The following is a 20,731-nucleotide window of genomic DNA, read 5'->3' as shown; positions in this document are numbered from 1 at the left end:
GGGAGCAAATAGCTTTGCTAATGATGGCTGAGAGACAAGGTGCAGAGCCAAGGGCATTCCTCAGGGTCTAGAGTAGACAATAGGGAGTTACCCGGGAGTGAAGGATTGTCACACAAGCTCTTTCACCAAGAGGGAGACGTAATAGTTTGGGGAGAAATACAGGGATCTTCGAGAGGATTTTTGGAGAGTTAAGGACAGACACTGAATTCCAGAAGAATAGTCTATAATGTGAAAGGGAAACCACCAACCAGGCCGAACTAAGAGGAATGGGCCTGCCAGCCATCTGAGGGAGCCCACGGGGAGGAATGGGCCTGCCAGCCATCTGAGGGAGCCCACGGGGAGGAATGGGCCTGCCAGCCATCTGAGGGAGCCCACGGGGAGGAACGGGCCTGCCAGCCATCTGAGGGAGCCCACGGCGAGGAATGGGCCTGCCAGCCGTCTGAGGGAGCCCACGGGGAGGAATGGGCCTGCCAGCCGTCTGAGGGAGCCCACGGGGAGGAATGGGCCTGCCAGCCGTCTGAGGGAGCCCACGGGGAGGAATGGGCCTGCCAGCCATCTGAGGGAGCCCACGGGGAGGAATGGGCCTGCCAGCCGTCTGAGGGAGCCCACGGGGGCTGCTGAAGGCCAAGGTTGGGTGTGTTCTTCCCATTTTCACAACGCAGATTGGGACACCAGATGCTCAAGGGTCATCAACCAATGTTCTACAGAATGTTTAGGATGGTTACTAAAGGAGAAGTCACCAATTAGCCTCTGGTGAATGACGGGAGAAGGCACTGGGTGTTCTGGAAAGGCCAAAACTGAGCCAGGGGTCCTGTCACAGTCTGAGACATGGCACCAAATTTGGAGGTCCCAGAGTTGGTACAAAACACAACCAGACAGCAAATTTTCAACATAAGGAATGTATTATTTATCCTGGAGGGAACAAGTTGGAGATCTTCATCTGGATTGGGCAAAGACAGCAGCAGGTATCTCTGTAGTTGTGGTTTTAAAGGAAATAAAGGAAAAGTCTAAGTTAGGATAAGTTGATGAGTCTTTATGTCTGTCTTTCTGTTTATCTGTTTATACCTCCCTCTATGCCTTTCTGTCTCTGTGTGTCTGTGGGTCCATCACTCCCGTGTGTGTGTGTGTCTTAGTGCTAAGGATTCTTTCTATAGATGTAGTACATCCCAAGCAAATGACCTTTACTAAAACATCACCTGACAATGATGTCAAATTACTACCTGTGGCCTAAGAATAAAAATATCACAGAAACCAAAAGCAGAGGTGATATCTTGTGTAAAAATAACCAGTAAGTAATTCGTTTTAGACATATGATCAGAATGTGGTTAGAGGAGTTTCTCATGCCAAACACAGGGATTAGCAGCTGCAGAATCCTTCACCAAGTAGGTGACTAAGGTTAGATCCCAGAACATATTTGGACAGAAAAATCAAAATCAATCCAAATTGTCCTCTTATATCCACAGAGACCTTGGCACAGACACATGTACACACACACACACACACACACACACACACACATACACACACACACAAATGGTAGTTATATAAAAAAGATATCCTTATGCTTAAGAGGATAAAGAGCCATGGTCATGCAGTTGACCTGTGTACATTGCACAGAGAGTCAAAGAGTAAGAAAGAGCAGAAGACAAAATAAAAGTGGAAAATGTCATCAAATAGGTAAATATATGAAGATGGTATATGATATTTTCACTGTCTGATACTCCATGTAAATCTATAATTATACTTGAATAAACAAAATAATCTTAACAGAAAATATTTTCTTTGGAAATTAAATTCTAGAACAGTTTATAATCATTCACTATGAACTATTTATTTTAAGTGTAGGAACTGTAGCTAACTCAGTTTATTCTTCATTTCACATAGTACATTACACATATATGTATGCATGACACACACATATACATTTTTAACACAGTAGTGTATAAAATCTCTCTTCCTCTTCTCCTGCTTCCTCTTCTTTTGCCTCTCTCCCCTATCCTACCTCTCTTCATTCCCCCATATTATATATCTGCCGGAGGTAGCCCTCTTTGGTCTTACATGTACATGCGCTGGCGCAGCTTCGGCTGATCTCCATGAGTATTGGTAGTGCAGGACTCATACCCTAACCCCTCTTCTTGGCATTAGTAATGGATCTGCGCAAAAGCAACAAAAATGCACAGCATAATAAAGGGAGGTAAGTAGTAATTCATTGTCAAGTGAATCATTGCTAATATTATCATCTGTTATCTGGTGAGTGAAAATGTATAAACTCAGTTAGCAAATGTGGATTGAGAAGTGTTCAAAGATGAGTCATCAAAAAGATATGGTTTGGAAGATAGTGCATTGCAATGAGACAGGAGCTGGGCGTGGTGTTGCATGCCTTTAACCCCAGCACTTGGGAGGCAGAGGCAGAGACAGGCGGATTTCTGAGTTCAAGGCCAGCCTGCTCTACAGAGTGAGTTCCAGTACAGCCAGGACTATACAAAGAAACCCTGTCTTGAAAACTAAAAACAAAGAACAACAACAAAAGAGAAGCAAATCCCAATGCCATAAGTTTGCCACTCATGCAAAGAGTCAAAAACCCTCTTAATTCCTAGCGTGGAAAGCATCAGATGTTGTGAGTGTGTGTGACAGAGTAACCTCTACTGAAAGGAATTTAATTTATGTCTGGGGAGAACTGTTTACTCTAATATGTAGATTGAAGAGGAAGAAATAATGATCTTGGCAACCAGAACTGCCTCAAACAATAAACAAATTACACATTTTAACTAGAGAGCAGATAGCAGCAAGCAGGGAATACCTAGTATAGTCACACAGGGCAAACATCTGACAGTTTTATTAAGGAAGGGGGCACTGTTCTGGGGTCACTGGTTTGCAGAGACTGCCATTTCTTTGTCACTAAGGAATTAATATATAATAATTAGAAAATACCTTTGGAGGAAAAAATACCACCATTTTTTCTCTTCCTTGGTACTGTAAGTTAAAAAAAAATTGAGAAAAAAATTAGAATGTGGGAAATTTTTATGCTAAGACTTTTAAGATAGTCTCTCATAAAAATATTATAAGCCATTTTTTACCAATGAGGTACAGGTGTATTGTATTCTTTACAAGATTGGGCCTTTTATTTGACCGATTCCTTAACTGGTAACCTAACAGGATAAAACGTTCACTGCTGTGGAGGCCATTTGGGAATTTAGAAGCCTGAGTATAACTATGAAACAGGAGCTGTGTGATCATGGCTGAGCCAAACAACTGCATTAAGCTTTAATTTCATATGTATAAATGTGTAATGAAGGCTTACAGTGTCCAAACAGCTTGAGGTTGGGCTTATCTAGCATGTTGTCATTATTTGCATTAAATCTCATGTAAACCAATTGACATTTGGAGAGAACACCATTAGCCCTTACAGGAGACCAATAAAAAAAATCACTGGGCAGTGGTGGCACATGCCTGTAATTCTAGCACTTGGGAGGCAGAGGCAGGTGGATTTCTGAGTTCGAGGCCAGCCTGCTCTACAGAGTGAGTTCAACAGGACAGCCAGGGCTACACAGCGAAATCCTGTCTCAAACAAACAAACAAAAAACAAACAAACAAACAACAAACAAAAGGAAAAGAAAAAAAGAAAAAACAAAGAATCATGACTTATTTTCTTATATAAATTATAGAATTGTAATATGTGGCATTTGTTCCTACAAAACCACTCTTTCATTTGTGTGAGTCTCATCAAGTCTTTTGTTGCTAACACCTAGTAAGCCCTCTGTTTTCTCATTTACTTTAGAACTATAGTGGAAAGGACTAACAATCCACCATCATTTCTGAAATATAATTAAATGACATGCAGCGTGAATGTTCCCAGCAATGTCATTGGTCACATTCACAGTTCCTGGGAGCACCAGCACTATTTTGTTTAAGAGTACTTTTTTAATTCAAACAGCAAACCCTAGTCTCCTTCACCATCCATCTTATTATCCTTGTTCACACCCTGAGCAATTTTTATTTTCTTTCTATTCGTTGTTTCAATATTTGTGATGTTTCCACCTTTTTGAAAATTATGGCTCATGCTTCTAACAGCATTCGTGCACAGATATTTTATATCCATTTTGTGTGGTTCTACACCCAGGATTGGGGTCTCAGAGTCACATGGAAGTCCTGTGTAACTTCCCGTGGGATCATGGACAGCTTCTTGCCCAAGGATTGGCACATTTTATGTTTCTACCATTAACAACTCCCATGCTTCCTGCTTATATTCTGTTTGCAACCATCTACATCAAAAGTGTTGACAATTACTATGGCCTCATGTGTCCTGCATGTGGACCTGGGTAGCACATCTAGTAACATGGAAAAAAGCAACATAGTAGAAACCTCAAAGGCATTTGGTAATGTGCAGAGTTGAAAATCCCTAGGACATAATTAACTGAATGCCAACTATATTCTAAAACTGTAGAAATAATTTCAAACTTTACCTCCATCATAAAAAAGTTTCATGGAAATGGTCTCAAGAAACATTTCATATATCCATAACTAAAAATACTTCCTTCTAGAGGCACTTGGTCCTGTGAAGGCTCTATGCCCCAGTGTAGGGTAATGCCAGGGCCAGGATGCAGGAATGGGTGGGTTGGTGAGCAGGGGAAGGGTGGGTATAGCGGGTTTTCGGAGGGGAAACCAGAAAAAGGAATAACGTTTGAAATGTAAATAAAGGAAATATCTAGTAATAAATACTACCTCCTATATGCAGCCAGTAACAAATGGTAATAATGGATTATCTCCAATGAGTTAACCAATAGAGTTTTTGAAAGTCAATATTAGGAGAATGGCATAAACATGAATTTCTTTCTAAAATATTGTGGAAATGGATGCCATATGTCGTTTGCAGAGTCAAAGAATATATAAAGTTCCCTAAACACAAAGGTTTCTTTGCTAGCTGATTCAGCTCTGTGGTAATACTGGGGGTTTGGGTGGAGAAATGAGGAGAGGAGAATGCTATGCGTACATGTAGAACTCTTTATGTAAATAACAAATATAAAAGCAGGTGTGTGCTTGAAACATGGAGCTGAGTATCGCTATCTAGTTAGTTTGCATCCAAAAGATCCACTCAGGAGGTTCACGATGCCCAGCCAGAACCCCTTTCATCATGCCACCTAAGAATGCATGTTGTTACAGAGACAAAGTTTGGAGCTGAGACAAAAGGAAAGACCATCTGGAGACTGTCATATCCAGGGATCCATCCCATAATTAGCCTCCAAACGATGACACCATTGCATACACTAACAAGCGTTTGCTAAAAGGACCTGATATAGCTGTCTCTTGTGAGACTAGGCCGGGACCTAGCAAACACAGAAGTGGATGCTCACAGTCAGCTATTGGATGGATCACAGGGCCCCCAATGGAGGAGCTAGAGAAAGTATCCAAGGAGCTAAAGAGATCTGCAACCCTGTAGGTGCAACAACATTATGAACTAACCAGTACCCCGGAGTTCTTGACTCTAGCTGCATATGTATCAAAAGATGGCCTAGTCGGCCATCACTGGAAAGAGAGGCCCATTGGACATGCAAACTTTATATGCCCCAGTACAGGGGAACACCAGGGCCAAAAAGTGGGAATGGGTGGGTAGGGGAGTTGGGGGGAGGGTATGGGGGACTTTTGGGATTGTAATGTAATTGGCAATGTAATTGAGGAAAATACATAATTATATATAAATCCAAGTGCACAGCAAAGCCCAGCTCTATGCTGTCCAATGACACCAAAGCCAATAAGCTGCTGCACAGACATTCAAGAATCTGAGCACTTCTTTACTTAACTCAATGCTATTCTTTAGAAAATCCATTTGGGGATAAAAAGAAATTTGCAAAACCAAGCTAGAGTCCCTAACATCACTGGAAAAGAAAGATTAAACTCATGTAGCTTTAGAGCTCAGATAATAGCAGACCATTATGAGGTAAGGACCATGGTGCAGAGAGTAAATCCCTGCAGCCCACAACCTTTACAGGACAACCTCCACCTTCCACATCACATGCCTTCTACAACGGTGTTCAAACCCCACTGGTAAAAATAAAGGGACCTCTTCCAGTCTGCCCACTGTCGATCCGTTTATACACATGAAGATACAGAAGACAGTGTGGCAGAAGGTACAGGAGAAACACTCAGCTCAACAGCCTATGACAATCATGTTACAATAGATTCTTTTTTTTTTAAACTTCTAATAAATCTGTTTTTTCCCTTGTGTTTTAGAGAGTATGAAGCTAACCCCCAGCCTGCAGCTCGTTAATGCGGGTCTAAGCTTTAGGTCTTACCGGAATGTGGCCACCAATTTTTCCATGGGCCAGAAAAGAATGATGGATTTGCAGGCAATTCTGTTGTCTCCCCCTAGGAGGTCTGCAGAGTCAGAAATCCAGAGGTATCTCAATGGGATGATATCTTTTATCTTAAACTTCTTTCTATGACTGGGAAGGGAATCGAACAGCTCTGTTAGTTTGCTTTTCTGTGTAGGTGGAACTCCTTCCTCTTCTGAGCAGAGTAGGACACACCCATCTCTATTATCCAGACACAACCCATCCCATGGTAGACAGATCTCAACAAAGCTTGCAGCAAGGTAATTTTGTATCATATCCAAACTAAATACACTTTTTCCATTACCACGGAAAGCCAAATATTGTCTGGTATTTTATGACTTGAAAGGGCTTACTATTACTGTACCATGTAATTTTTACATGTGAAGTTTTTAGACTCCACCTGTGTGAGACTAGAAATCCCATTTCAACAATTCTCCCCATTATTTACTGAAGGTCTAACATGCCTTCCTTCCTTAAAAACCAAACCAGGAAAGTTATATAAATGGATAAGAGAGCTGTCCCATCCCAAAACACTTAAGAGCAGCAGCCACATGCTAAGAAATATTTCATATAGTCTAAGGTCATCATTTCCTGCATCCCTCAAATAATTGCATCAACCAATCTGTTCTAGACCCACTTTGCAGTTGAGGCAACTCTGAACAGTTAGTGAGTGAGAGTCTGGACCATAACTGAGGCAGCGAAACAGCCAACCACAGCTCAGAATAGCTGGGGCTCTATGGTTCTCACCCACTTCCCGTAGTTTCTGCTGGCATGACTTGTGTGAAGTAATTCTCCCATCTTTCTCTACTTGTTTCTCTTTCTTTGCCAGAGCTGTTACCTTTTATACTGGATTTAGTCTTCATTTTTAGAGCAAAGGTAGAAATTACATTAATTTATTACCAGTGAAGTGACATATTATCTTTATGTCCATGCAATGATCATTTATATTCAAATACATGTATCAAGAGGATCCCTGGCAGCCACATATAGCAATATTTAATTATGAGGAAAAATGATTTTTATATAAGAAATGAGTTCCTGAAACTGGCCATCTCCTTCAATCACCCAGAAATGTGATACAATTATTGGCATGTGCCAACATGCCTGGTTCTTTTACTCTATTCTTGATTGTATTCTCCACAGGAGTGGACAGCAAGAACAGACCTTTAACTAATTCTTACTTAATAAGTGGGGACAAATAGTTTGTCAAAAAAAGGGGACAAAACTTTATATTTTTGAACAGTTAAGGACTGGTGAAATAATAGCCTTTCCTAATGAGAAAATTATTAATAAGTACATACATATTCTTAGACACAACCAAAACATCAGTGAACAAGAAGAAATGGTACTTCTTCCTCCTCCATCCTCTTCTGAGTGCCACAGAGCCTTGGAAGAGCAAGTTTCTAGGTCTGTCATCCAACAATGTCCCTTTTTCACCAAGAGTTTCCATGTCGGGAGATAGGTCTTCCCTGGTACAGGTCAAATACTAACAGAACAGATAATCAGTGAACAATTTATGGGATACATTTTACATGCTAAATTTAAAGGTTGACATGTAATTAAAACATAGTCTGAATTGTTAAGGCCAGTGTCAACTAGTGTGTGTGTGTGTGTGTGTGTGTGTGTGTTGAAAAGAGAGGAATAGAAATAAAATAAAATTAGATCAATGGATCAAAATACCATAATAAAACTCATTATGGAGATGACCTTTCTGTTTATACAGCTTGGCTTTAAATGTATAAACCCTGATGATGATGATGCAGTAGATTTTGGAGTCTGAAAACTGTATGTGTTTACTGATCGATTAACCTTTAAATTGACAAAAATAGCAAAATCTACTAAATTCTACATAAATACTGCCTTTTAATTAACTGGCCTAAGACAGTGGCTGTAAGACATTGACAGGATGATTGTGAAAGAGTTATAATTTGGTTTCAGGATTTATGATAACACAGATAAATTAGCATTACTAGAAGTTCAATTCTATCTTAGGTAAAACAACACCAAGCTTTTGGACATAGTTCTTAAGAAAACCAAGTAACATTGGAAACATCAAAAAGTTACTGGAAACAAAATAAATCTTAGTGTATTTCTTGAAATATGATCATTTTCCAAAAAGAGGTAAAACTACTAGATGGAACAGAACATAAAACCTCTCTCATAACTCAGATGCCTCCCTAGATATTTTTCTGACATGTACCCCTGAGCATGTCCCCCACTGTAACTGTATAAAGATTGCTTTCTTGAGTTGACAGCATTGAACATTATTAAAAGGGGTTACATTTCATGAGGCCAGTGGTGATGTTAAGAATTAATTCACGTGCTCTGAAGTAAACAAATTAAAACCCTTTTTAAAACCACCAGTTTCTCTTGATGTAGAAAATGGGTAGAAAATGAAGAATACCTGCATGGTGGGGAGGTCCTGGACTGGATGGCTTTTCAAAGGACTTGAAACGATTTCTTCCTTGGCACTAAACACCAAAGATGGCCTCTGTGGTTGGCAGCCTAACTGCTGAAGTGTGAGAGTTCTGCAGTAGTCAGGGTGACAGACCAAGGTGACATCATGGTTCTAAGCTTCATGTTGTAACTGACAAAGTGTCACTTTTATTTCATTTCTGTTCAATGTTAGCTTGGTTGAATCATGGCTGAGAAAATATGAGATTCATAATAGTTGTAAGGAGTAACAGCAAATCTCCAAATGTTTATAGCGATTCAGATCAATAGTAAACCTTATCCCCAAACTCCAGTGTGCTCTCAGAACCTGGTACAGATCGTAGTGTGTGAATCACTGCTGTGATGGCTGGAAAGGTGAGGTGTTTGATTAAATGATTTGACATCTAATAAGAGCAGTTTTGATACTGTCACATCAGACTCACATCTATACTGTCGTCATAGAATGAGAGTTTCTGAGAGAGCATCGGATGAGATGAGAAGCCAGGCTGAGTAGGAGGCACTAGTCTTTATCTTGGAAAAATAACCTCCATGTAAAGTTTGTCATTCGATCCAGAAAAACAACCTTATTCCATTCAGAGGCTCACACTCTCAAGTGTCATCATCCTTTAATATTGCCATATGGGACCTAAACTTTATCACATGAGCCCATGGGACAAAAACATATCTGATTATAGGCCTGGGATTTGAATACTTATACAAATAAAGTTATGATGCTCCCACTACTAAGAAAAAGCTCTATTTTGTACAGTCATAACAACTGACAATGTTGACCACCCTTTTAATGGTCATCACATATTAGTTCTCCATTTCTCTAGCACCTTTTCAAGAACACAGTATATCAGTAACAAGGTCATACTAGACCTTTTCATAAGTTTTCTCAACATAATTGGATGTTCACTCCGGAATTTATATTACTATTCCTCGAAGTTAGTTTTTGTTTAAAATTTCACTACTGAAATTATTGTGGTGGTCCCCAGTTTGGTGATACTGTAAATCTAGTTACTAGAATCATTCTTATAGAGCTTTTCCCACTTTTTAAATGCCATGGGTGTTTATTTTGTAACATTTACCTCCACTGAGGATGATTGCCAGAGTGCACACAATAATGGCTTTTCCCTTTATATATTAATATTTCATATTTTATATACTGCTTTGTTCAACAGAACTGAGAATGTGAGAGAAAAAATATCTTAAGTGAAAATGTACAGAGAACGGAGTTCTCAGGGTCAGACAAGATTTGGTGCCCATTGCCTCTCCCTTGTCTCTCAGCTGCCCTCTGGCCCCTTTTCAGGTCTCTAGATGGATTAGAAACTACATAAAGACACCACACTGTGCTAGCACTGGCTGGCCCAGTGGTCAACCTACCTGATCACAGCCTTCTTTTGCTTGGATATATACTCTTTGAAGAGGCTTAGTGGTTTGCTTCTATGCAAGTATCTGTCCTTTAGATGCCTAATGGCTTGTCTGGCACAAAGGTACCCTGGCCTCTTTTGAGCAAGCTCAAGAAGCAGCTATGATAGAAGCTTATGGAAACCTATCTCTTGGACCAAGAGAGATGAAAATGTCCTGGCCCAGAGCCTCTTTAAAGCCAGCACCAAGTCATAATCTTGGTACTTGAAGCAGCTGCCACCTGCATCTGACCATCCTTTTCTCTACTCATGCAGCTCCACCTTGGTCTGGTGGACAGCACAGAGCTTCAGTGCAAGACGCTACAGAGTGCTTGGCCACACACTGTTCCATCCTGGCATGCTGGATGAAGTGCAGGTTCCAGTTCACACAGTATCGGGTCCCAGAGACACTGCAGCACCAATAGCCTCTCATGGTGTCTTAGTTAGTATTTTATGTCTGTGAACAGACACCATGACCAAGACAAGTCTTATAAAGGACAGCATTTAATTGGTGCTGGCTAACATGTTTAGAGGTTCAGTCCATAATCATCAAGGTGGGAATATGGCAGCATCCAGGCAGGCATGGTATAGACAGAGTTGAGAGTTCTACATCTTCATCTGAACGCTGCTAGTGGAAGACTCAGTTCCAGGCAGCTAGGTTGAGAGTATTTAAGCCCATTCCCATAGTGACATACCTACTCCACCAAGGACACTTCTCTTAATAGTGCCACTCTCTGAGCAGAGCATATACAAACCATCACACATGGTGTGACTGTACATTTATCACTGGAAAAGGCAAAGAAGGCTTGGCTCTGGAGCCCTCTAGCATGTCCAGCATCCTCCTCATCTCACCATTCACCCCTCCATCCTGAAAAGACACCTCAAGCATCCATCCTCCTAAAGCAGTGTGTCTCAACCTTCTTACAGCTGTGACTCTGTAACGCAGCTCCTTCTGTTGCAGTGGCCTCAAACCATAAAATTATTTTCATTGCTACTTCATAACTGTAATTTTGATACTTTTATGAATTGTAATGTAAAAATATCTGTCTTTCCCATGGTTTTAGACAACCCCTGTGAAAGGGTCAGTCTACCTCCAGGTTAAGAACTGCTGTACCAGGGTCCCAAAGTTAGTGCTTTACGTGAAGATCCCATTCCCGATTCTCAGACTTCTTGAGAGTTGAGGTCCATCCCTAAGAGCAAGCACACCTTCACTCTAATTGTGGTGCGTGCCCTCATGACTGGTTTTCTTCTCAGCCTACTATACGGCACAGAGCAAGACTGAAATTTGCCCTAAGACTGAGACAGGTTCCTTCCATCTTATCAAATACTTATTTAAATGTGTATTATTTTCTGCCCTTTAGACTCTACAGGTCTTCCAACTCTCATCAGTGTTCCCTTGGAATCAATAGCCCCGTGTTAAATTGCTAGCCTGTGAAGTCTCCTATGGGCTTAATCTTTTACTACTCTCACTTATAATCAAATGTGCATTTAATGTTTCATAGACATCTCTGTTTCTGATGAAGCTTATCATTCATGTTTCCAAAGAGTAAAATAAATGTCATGTCAAGATCATTCCTTGTATCGTATTTGTCCTTCCCTTTTTACCTTTCCTGACATCTTAGGTGTTCACACTTGACTCAGTTTGAAGTCTAGATTTTTTTTTTACCCACACCTCTTTCAACCCCCTTACCAATGGTCCATGATTGCCTTTCTTCTCGTTGTGATGATCTCTACACCTTTGGATGTGGAACTTCAACAGAGCTCCAGGGAGTGGACTTGGATATCAACCCTCACTAGACACTTTGCCAAATAATAAAATCCAACCTCTACTACCTGAGATGATTGTAAAGTTCCATCTCTCTTCCGAGTCAGCATACAGCAGGATTGCAGAAAGTTGTTTACTGTGATATAACAAAGGCAATAACGAAATGAGTCTATTACGCCACTACCAGATTTTTGGCTTGTACTTTCCTCTCCCTATACAGCCTCAGCTTTAGAAAGTCCAGGATCTTGCATTTTTCTCTAACAGTTTATACTCAGAATTGTGAAATTTAATGAATGTTGAGCATGTAATTTCTTTCATGAGTGATAAGGTTGCATTTATTTCCAAATAGTGAAGCTGAGTTATTATATACAAATATCTCATAATGGTATTGAATTGTAATATTTAATAAATGTATTGCAATATAAAGTAAGTTTTAGAATATAGATTAGGAACAATTTTTGAAATCTTAACTTGGTCTTTTAAAATATGGGAGCAGTGACTAGAAACAATACACCTCATAGACACTCATAGAGTGAAGAGAAAAATGAGCTGTCTGAGCTTAAGTCAAACACGGCAGACAAAAAAGCTAACTATGTGGGTGTTACGGGTTGACCACTTCAATGTGTGAAGTATTTATGGATGGCAATTGCCCTTTTATAATGATGTTTATATGAGATGATGACACTCAGTAAAAAGGGAGATTTTCTATACGAATCCAGCCTATCATGTACCTGTGTCCTTGCCACGTCAGTATCAAAAGAACACCCCCACAACAAAGACAAGCACACACAACTGCATTAAAAAATAAATAAAAACCACTTCAAACATGACAGCAGATACACAAATTCCTGCACAAAAATACAAACATGAATAGCCTGGAAAATATGCCCCTTTTAGAGGCAAGCAAGCCTTTTACTCTAGGTTCTGACAAAAGTAATTTAACTGAAGCACAAGACAAGCCAGGATGAAGATGCTCAAGGATCTTAAAGAGAATATAAATAAATGCCTGAAGGAGGAGGGCGATAACACAAACAGTTGAATGAAACAGTGAAAACATTTCAAGACATGACAGTAGAATTTAACAAAGAAATAGAGCAACTAAAGAAAACACAACCCAAAATAAATCTGCAAAGGAAAACTTAGGACATAAAACTAAACCTCCCACCAACAGAGTTCCACCACCATACAGTAATAATTTGTGACCTTGATACTCCCCTATTCTCAATGAAGAGTTCCTTTAAACAAAAACTAAACAGAGTTCAATAGTGTCATAAATTAAATGGGCCAAAGAGACATATAAAATATGAAACACAAACATTCAAGAATATGCTTACTTCCCAGCAGATTATGGAACTCTTCCCAGAATGCCCACATATAAGGACAATTTACAAGTCTCAACATGTATAGTCAATTAAAGAAGCACCCTGAATTCTAACAGACCTACATAGAGTAAGGCTAGATACCAACAACAAGAGAAAAGCAGGGACTATACAAACTCACAGAAACTGAACATCTCACTACTGAATAAAAACTGCGTCAAGACAGAAATCAAAAAAAAGAAACATTTTTTAAGAATTTAATAAACACAGACCATACCCAAACCTGGAACATACAGAAGGCAGTTCCAAAAGACCAAGTTCCTAAGTCCCCACATCAAAAAACCCTGTAGACATTTCATTTTAGTGATTTAATGAAATTCCCGGAGTCTCTAGAACAACAGGAAGAAATAATACCCAAAGAGAGTTAAGGTGAAGAATAGTCAAATGTGGGCTGAAATCCATGAAATAGAGGTGTGACGCCCTCTGCTGGACGATGTGGACACATGCCCTCACATGTGGTCATAATTACGTTCACATCACATACACAAATACACATGGTTTGAAATAAATTAAGTATTTTAAAAGTTGCTCATCAATGGAAGCATAATATAAATTTTCCCAGTCCTTCCCTTTGCCTTGATTTGTATTTCTTACCCTCTGCCTTCACTCGCACCGGGAGAATGGTTAGAGCCTCCAAAATGGACTCTGGACCTCTTTCCTATTCAGTCTGTCTAACTTCCTTTACTTGTGAGATGAATGATTTCCTCCATCATCTGCTTGACAAGTTAGCCAGACTTGTCATCCCAATGCCCTCTTGGAGATCCTCATATATCCTGCATGACATCATTGGCTGTCTCCTATGAAGCTCACTCGCTTAGGCTAAGCACAGTTATTATTGAAATCCACTCACATTAAGAATACAGTCTGTCCAATTTGTTAAGTCCCAGTTTATTTTAGTGGGACTAAAATCAATGTGAACCCAGGGGAAAATATAGAATAAAACCGTTAATTGATTGATAGATTCATTGATTAGTGTATGAATGAGTTTGGGAGCAGAGATGAATTAAGAAACGGGTTGGTTTAAGAGTTTGTGATAATAAGAAACAGAAGTAAAAGTATAAGGTGACAATATTGATAATAACTGATACGTTTTAAGATACAACACAAATTTAGTTACCAAAGATAAAGTCACCAACTTTATATATAAATAAATAGAAAACTGTTTAAAAGAACAAAAGCCTATGTAACTTATGACACCTCCCTGGGTGTGATTGGTAAATCATATTTCAAGAGCATTACAAACATTTCTAAAACAATACTCAGAAAAAAAATCATTGACCTAAAAGCACATAAAATTAAATGAAAATTAAGAAATCAAGGAAAACATATAAAATTTCCCTTATTTTGCTGAGAATAAGCACGCTACCAGAGTCACACAGGAATCCAAGGCAAAATAAGAACTCAGTAAAAAATGTTACTTGTATACATATTTCCGCTGCAGGCTAGAATTCTCCAGAATTCTCGTAAAATAAAGATTCCTCACTGGAGACTGAGGAAAGGAATGTAGATGAGGTGGTGGTGTCTCTTTGGATCCAATAACTCAAAGGATTTTGCATATTCATCTATATGTGTAGCTATAAAATCAGAGAATACCTGTTTTAAGGCTGCCATCTTCTGGATGATGCATAAAATTACAACGCAGTTCACATCTTGGTAATCTCTTCACAAAACCACTGTGACAATTATTTTCTACTTGATCTAAGCTTCAGGCTCCTGAAAATATAATTAAATATTTAACATACCCGTGAGGAAGAAATAGTAAAAGGAAAGCTAATTGTGTGATTAAGCATAATAAAAACTACTAAGTAATTAGATTAAGTGTCATTGTATGCAAATTTGCACTTTGTATTCATGAAGAATGTTTCTCTTTTTTTTTCTTTTTTTCTAATAAAAAAAAATTGTACTTACTTAGAAGCATTCAGAATGTCAACGAAACAACTGCAATTTTTTTTTGTAATTACAGAGTAGTATTCAGTTAACAGAACAACAATTATCTTCGTATAAGCTGCATCAGAGACAACTGAAGATGAAAAAAATAAAACCCAAAAATAAAACCAAAAGAAAAAAACAAACTACTGTCCCCGTATATAACTAATTTGTGCTGTGCACCAACAAGAACCTGCTTTAAAATTCTATGCCAATTTACACCCCCCTGACTGTACTGGGCAAGGTTTGTGGCTATTGAAAATACCACCACGATGGGGCTGTCTAAAGACACATTCAGTAGTGTGTTAACTATAAAAAAAAGACACTGTACAGTTTAAAAACAAATCTTACACAGCCTTACATTTCAATTTTTTTTTCTTTAAAAGGAGTGAGTTGTGTACAGAGGGGGTTAAATGCTTTATAGACAAGAAAACAAACTGTGCTAGAACCAACTTATTCATCATCACCATCTTCTTCATTTTCATCTTCCTCTTTTTCCTCTTCCTCCTCCTCTTTATCCTCCTCCTCATCTTCCTCTTCCTTCTTTTTCTTGCTCATTTCAGCCTTGACCACCCTCGTTTTCACTGCATCAGGTTTTTCTTTAGTTCTGTAGGCAGCAATATCCTTCTCGTATTTCTTTTTCAGCTTGGCAGCCTTCTTCTCATAGGGCTGCTTGTCATCCGCTGCAGTGTTGTTCCACATCTCTCCTAGTTTCTTTGCAACATCACCAATGATAAGCCAGGATGCTTGCCTTTGATTTGGGGGTGGTACTCATAACAGAACAAGAAGAAGGCTGAAGGAGGCCTCTTGGGTGCACTGGGGTCCTTGAACTTCCTTTTGGTCTCCCCTTTGTGAGGAATATAGGTTTTCATTTCTCTTTCATAACAAGCCTTGTCAGCCTTTGCCATATCTCCCAGTTTCCTCTTTTCTTTAGCAGACACGGTCTTCTGCCTCTCTGAGCACTTCTTGGAGAACGATGAGAAGTTGAGTGAAGCATCCAGGTTTTCTTCTTCTGCTCCTCCTAGCAGGCAGATTTGCACAAAGAATGCATATGAGGACATTTTGCCTCTCAGTTTCTTAAGATCCTTTGCACATGTTTAGTTGATTTTCCTCCATAAGGCAGAGTCACCCAGTGCCCGTCCGGCTCTCGCTTGCCCCGGTGCTGTCTCTATGGAGCTCAATGTATTGCAATGGCTGTGAGAGGGGGAGCCAGAATGTTTCTTTTATAAAAAATAATGACTCCTCACTGATAAGTGGATATTAGCCCAGAAACTTGGTATACCAGAGATATAAGATACAATTTGCAAAGCACATGAAACTGAAGAAGAACGAAGACCAAAGTGTGGACACTTTGCCCCTTCTTAGAATTGGAAACAATCACACATGGAAGGAGTTACAGAGACAAAGTTTGGAGCTGAGACAAAAGGATGGACCATCTAGAGACTGCCGTATCCAGGGATCCATCCCATAATTAGCCTCCAAATGATGACACCATTGCATACACTAGCAAGCGTTTGCTGAAAGCACCCTGATATAGCTGTCTCTTGTGAGACTAGGCCGGGGCCTAGCAAACACAGAAGTGGATGCTCACAGTCAGCTATTGGATGGATCACAGGGCCCCCAATGGAGGAGCTAGAGAAAGTATCCAAGGAGCTAAAGAGATCTGCAACCCTGTAGGTGCAACAACATTATGAACTAACCAGTACCCCGGAGCTCTTGACTCTAGCTGCATATGTATCAAAAGATGGCCTAGTCGGCGGCCATCACTGGAAAGAGAGGCCCATTGGACAGGCAAACTTTATATGCCCCAGTACAGGGGAACGCCAGGGCCAAAATGTGGGAATGGGTGGGTAAGGAAGTGGGGGGATAGCATTGGAAATGTAATTGAGGAAAATACGTAATAAAAAAATATTTATAAAAAAAAAAGAAAAGAATGACACATGGTAACACTGATTATATCTTATGTATTTGCTCCTCGATATATAAATTTGGGACTTTGCACAAATTTTCACATTAAAATTTGGGCTTTGGTAATATGAAATTATCTAAAATTTATTTTGTTATAAAATCTACAACTAATTGAATGTATAATTATTTATTTATTGAGTTGACGTATAGACATTTATAACATCTATTCTCGGCCCTAATGACATACATATAGCTAGACTTTGTGTCCTATTTTTATTTGGAATTGAACTACGAGAGGAACTTTAAAACCAATCCAAACCAAAACCAAAACCAAAAAGCAAAAACACCAGCAACAACATTAACTTTTCAAGATCAGATCTTGCTATAACATTTTTTTTAATGTCCTGATTGCAGATGTTGTTTGAAGATCCAGTCTGGATCCTTGTTGCTCTCAGAATCCCTACTGTTATTCCCTCAAACCTTCTACCCACTATTATCCTATCACAGTGTTACAATAATTTTTTTAGTATTATTCTCTTTGAATGAACTTAGTTTGCATTTCTACAAAAAGCACTCAACGAAGTATTTCAGAAGAGAAACTCAAAAAATATGTGTAATCAAGTATAGTTACAAACATGCCATAAAATGAGTACATGCTACAGTTTGTAGTATGACTGAAAGCAGAATCACCAGTTTGATTTTTTTAATATGCATTATAATGCCAACCACGCCAGAGCCAATATTATTTTAGGTGCTGCCAAGAGGAAATTGTCCTGAAAACCACAATGCAGTGTTGCTAAGATCACATGGGATTAAAGGTAGTGGTGGCATCTGTGTCATTATTTTCTATAAAAGAAACATTTTGGCTCCCGCTCTCATAGCCATTGCAGTACATTGTGCTCCATAGAGACAGCTCCGGGGCAAACGAGAGCTGGACAGGCACTGGGCGAGTCTGTGCCTCGAGGAGGAAAATCAAGTAAACATGAACAAAGGATCTTAAGAAACTGAGAGACACGATGTCCTCATATGCATTCTTTGTGCAAACCTGCCTGCCAGAAGGAGCACAAGAAGAAGCACCGGGATACTTCAGTCAACTTTTCAGAGTTCTCCAGTGGCACCACCACTACCTTTTTCTGAGTTCGAGGCCAGCCTGGTCTACAGAGTGAGTTCCAGGACAGGCAGGGCTGTACTGTGGCTTATATAATGTTCTATTGTCTTTCAATGTAACATTTGAATTACTCAGCAGCAGAGATTGTAAATCATGTCATTATTTAGAAGAAGCCAAAGAAATGCTATTCATTTCTTCTCATTTTTATTTATTTCTTGAGAATTTCTTGCCGTGTGTTTTCATGATCTCCACTTCACCCGAAATTTCTCACAGATACATACATGTCCTCTTTTCTATAAACCAATCAAGTACAGTATGTGCTAGTAATATATGCTCTTGCATGTATGCCCTTCACTTGTGAGTGCTTACCTCCTTTAAAAAACAAACAAACAAATAAACAAACAAAAAACTAGTGCTCCACCTCCCAGTTGCTATCAACTACCAACAGCTCCACCCAGGTGTACTTTCTCGCTTACATCATTCATCAGCTGACACTTAGATTAGCCTTCCTTCTCTATTCTGGCCTCACTAATGAATTCTCCACTGCGGTGAACTGATACATGCAATGCCATGATGTGCCCAGAAAAAAGTTTTCTTGTGGACAACCAGCTGCTTCAATCTGCTACAATCACTGAAACTTGGGAGGGGGAAGTTTAATATGGCTGGCCCATGCCCAGCTGAGCATCCTACAGTCTCCTTGATCCATTGTGAAGTCTTACAATTAACATCTACTCAAAAGGGAAACTTTTATAATGAGGCTGGAGTGGTGAACTGATATATGCATGCAATAGCAAGTTGTCAGGAATTGGTTCAATAGTATGCCCATTTGCTAAAATCACAATTGTCCATTCTACCATAGGACTGCTGTTTGAGGCTCTTGGCCCTGATAATAGGGCAAATGTGGGTTTCACCTTATGAAAAGGACCTTAAATCCATCAGGGACTGGTTAGTTAACCCCATGGCGTTTGTACCATAGTTGCACCAGTGGGCATATTTTGTCAGGACAGTGACTGTTTTATGTTTCAGGGTTCACAGCCAGGGAGAGTGGTGATTCCTATACGGGTTTGTTTTAAGGCACGGTATCACTCACAGTCCTCCTATTTTTTATCAAAGAGTAAGTACATTATGCAACAAATGAGAGTCTAATAGACGCATCCCCCTCCTAGTTCAAAATCATTTTATTTAATCTTTTTATATACATTATTTTCAAAGTTAATGCATTCAATTTCTCTTAGAAAAGATAAATATGTTATTATATAACTTACAAAAAAGTAAATTTTTGTTTGTAAACACTATATCAACATTCATTTTATATCTAGATAGTAAAATTTGTTATTTAACTTTTCCGAGATTTTTTAACCCCATAAAAACATATATGCCTCCTTCAGATAACCATTAGTCATTCATTTATACAAAAAAGCTTAGTTCAGTAAGCACAGCAGTGGCTATTGATTATACTGGGGTGAGCATGAAAATAAATCAATTCTAATTTAAGATAATTATGAAATAATCCATAAGTGGATATGGTATATTAATTGTGCATAATTAGCATATGATCAATGAGAGTGGGTGTGATGTTTTGTATATGCTCTGCCCAGGGAGTGGCAATAGATCTCTACCAATCCCACATCCAATAGAGGGCTAATATCCAATATATACAAAGAACTCAAGAAGGTAGACTCCAGAGAACCAAATAGCTCTATTAAAAAAAAAAATGGGCAACAGAGCTAAACAAAGAATTCTCAACTGAGGAAATTTGAATGGCTGAAAAGCACCTAAAGAAATGTTCAACATCCTTAATCATCAGGGAAATGCAAATCCAAACAACCCTGAGATTCCACCTCACACCAGTCACAATGGCTAAGATGAAAAACTCCACTGACAGCAGATGGTGGCGAGGATGTGGAGAAAGAGGAACACTGCAATATTGTTGGTGGGACTGCACGCTGGCACAACCACTCTGGAAATCAGTCTGGTGGTTCCTCAGAAAATTGGACATAGTACTACCAGAGGACCCAGCTATACCACTCCCAGTCATATACACAAAAGATGCTCCAACATGTTATAAGGACACATGCTCCACTATGTTCATAGCAGCCATATTTATAATAGCCAGAAGCTGGAAACAACCCAGATGTCCTTCAATAGAGGAATAGATGCAGAAAGTATGGTACATTTACACAATGGGATACTACTCAGCTATTAAAAAGAATGACTTTATGAAATTTGCAGGCAAATGGATGGAACTTGAAAATATCATCCTAAGTGAGGTACCTTAGTCACAAAAGAACACGCACTGTATGCACTCACTGATAAGTGGATATTAGCCATCCTATATATAGTCACCAAACCTGGACACTAATGTGAATGCTGGGAAGTGCTTGCTGAAGGGAGCATGATATGGTTGTCTCCTGAGAGTCTCTGCCAGAGCTTGACTAATACAGAGGCAGATGCTTGCAGCCCACTATTGGACT

The 20,731-nt window shown here is 39.4% G+C and overlaps 1 protein-coding gene across 1 annotated transcript; it reads right to left on the bottom strand.

The window, feature by feature from the left end:
* Positions 1-901: 901 nt before the first annotated feature.
* Positions 902-8,834, bottom strand: LOC110291740 (rho GTPase-activating protein 20-like). The gene is made up of 6 exons (XM_021159009.3): positions 8,734-8,834; positions 7,631-7,815; positions 6,291-6,440; positions 2,932-2,973; positions 2,059-2,153; positions 902-971 (listed from the first exon to the last, which is right to left on the bottom strand). Exons 1-5 carry the CDS (start codon positions 8,737-8,739, stop codon positions 2,123-2,125), a joined length of 414 nt encoding a protein of 137 aa, XP_021014668.1. The 5' UTR covers positions 8,740-8,834; the 3' UTR covers positions 902-971; positions 2,059-2,122.
* Positions 8,835-20,731: the final 11,897 nt, after the last annotated feature.

This window comes from Mus caroli, unplaced genomic scaffold, assembly GCF_978045245.1.
Source record: "Mus caroli unplaced genomic scaffold, Mus_caroli_1 scaffold_3, whole genome shotgun sequence".
Classification (NCBI taxonomy): domain Eukaryota; kingdom Metazoa; phylum Chordata; class Mammalia; order Rodentia; family Muridae; genus Mus; species Mus caroli.
This window is presented reverse-complemented; position numbering and strand designations above follow the sequence as displayed.

Bases quoted from the DNA above. Each gene is read 5' to 3' on its own strand.
- LOC110291740 (XM_021159009.3), bottom strand. The intron at 6,441-7,630 runs GTATGTACTTAT...TTCCCTTCCCAG, and splicing joins TTGGTTGTGTCTAAGAATAT to TCATAGAAAGAAGTTTAAGA. The intron at 2,974-6,290 runs GTAAGACCTAAA...TTTAACTTACAG, and splicing joins AAATTGGTGGCCACATTCCG to TACCAAGGAAGAGAAAAAAT.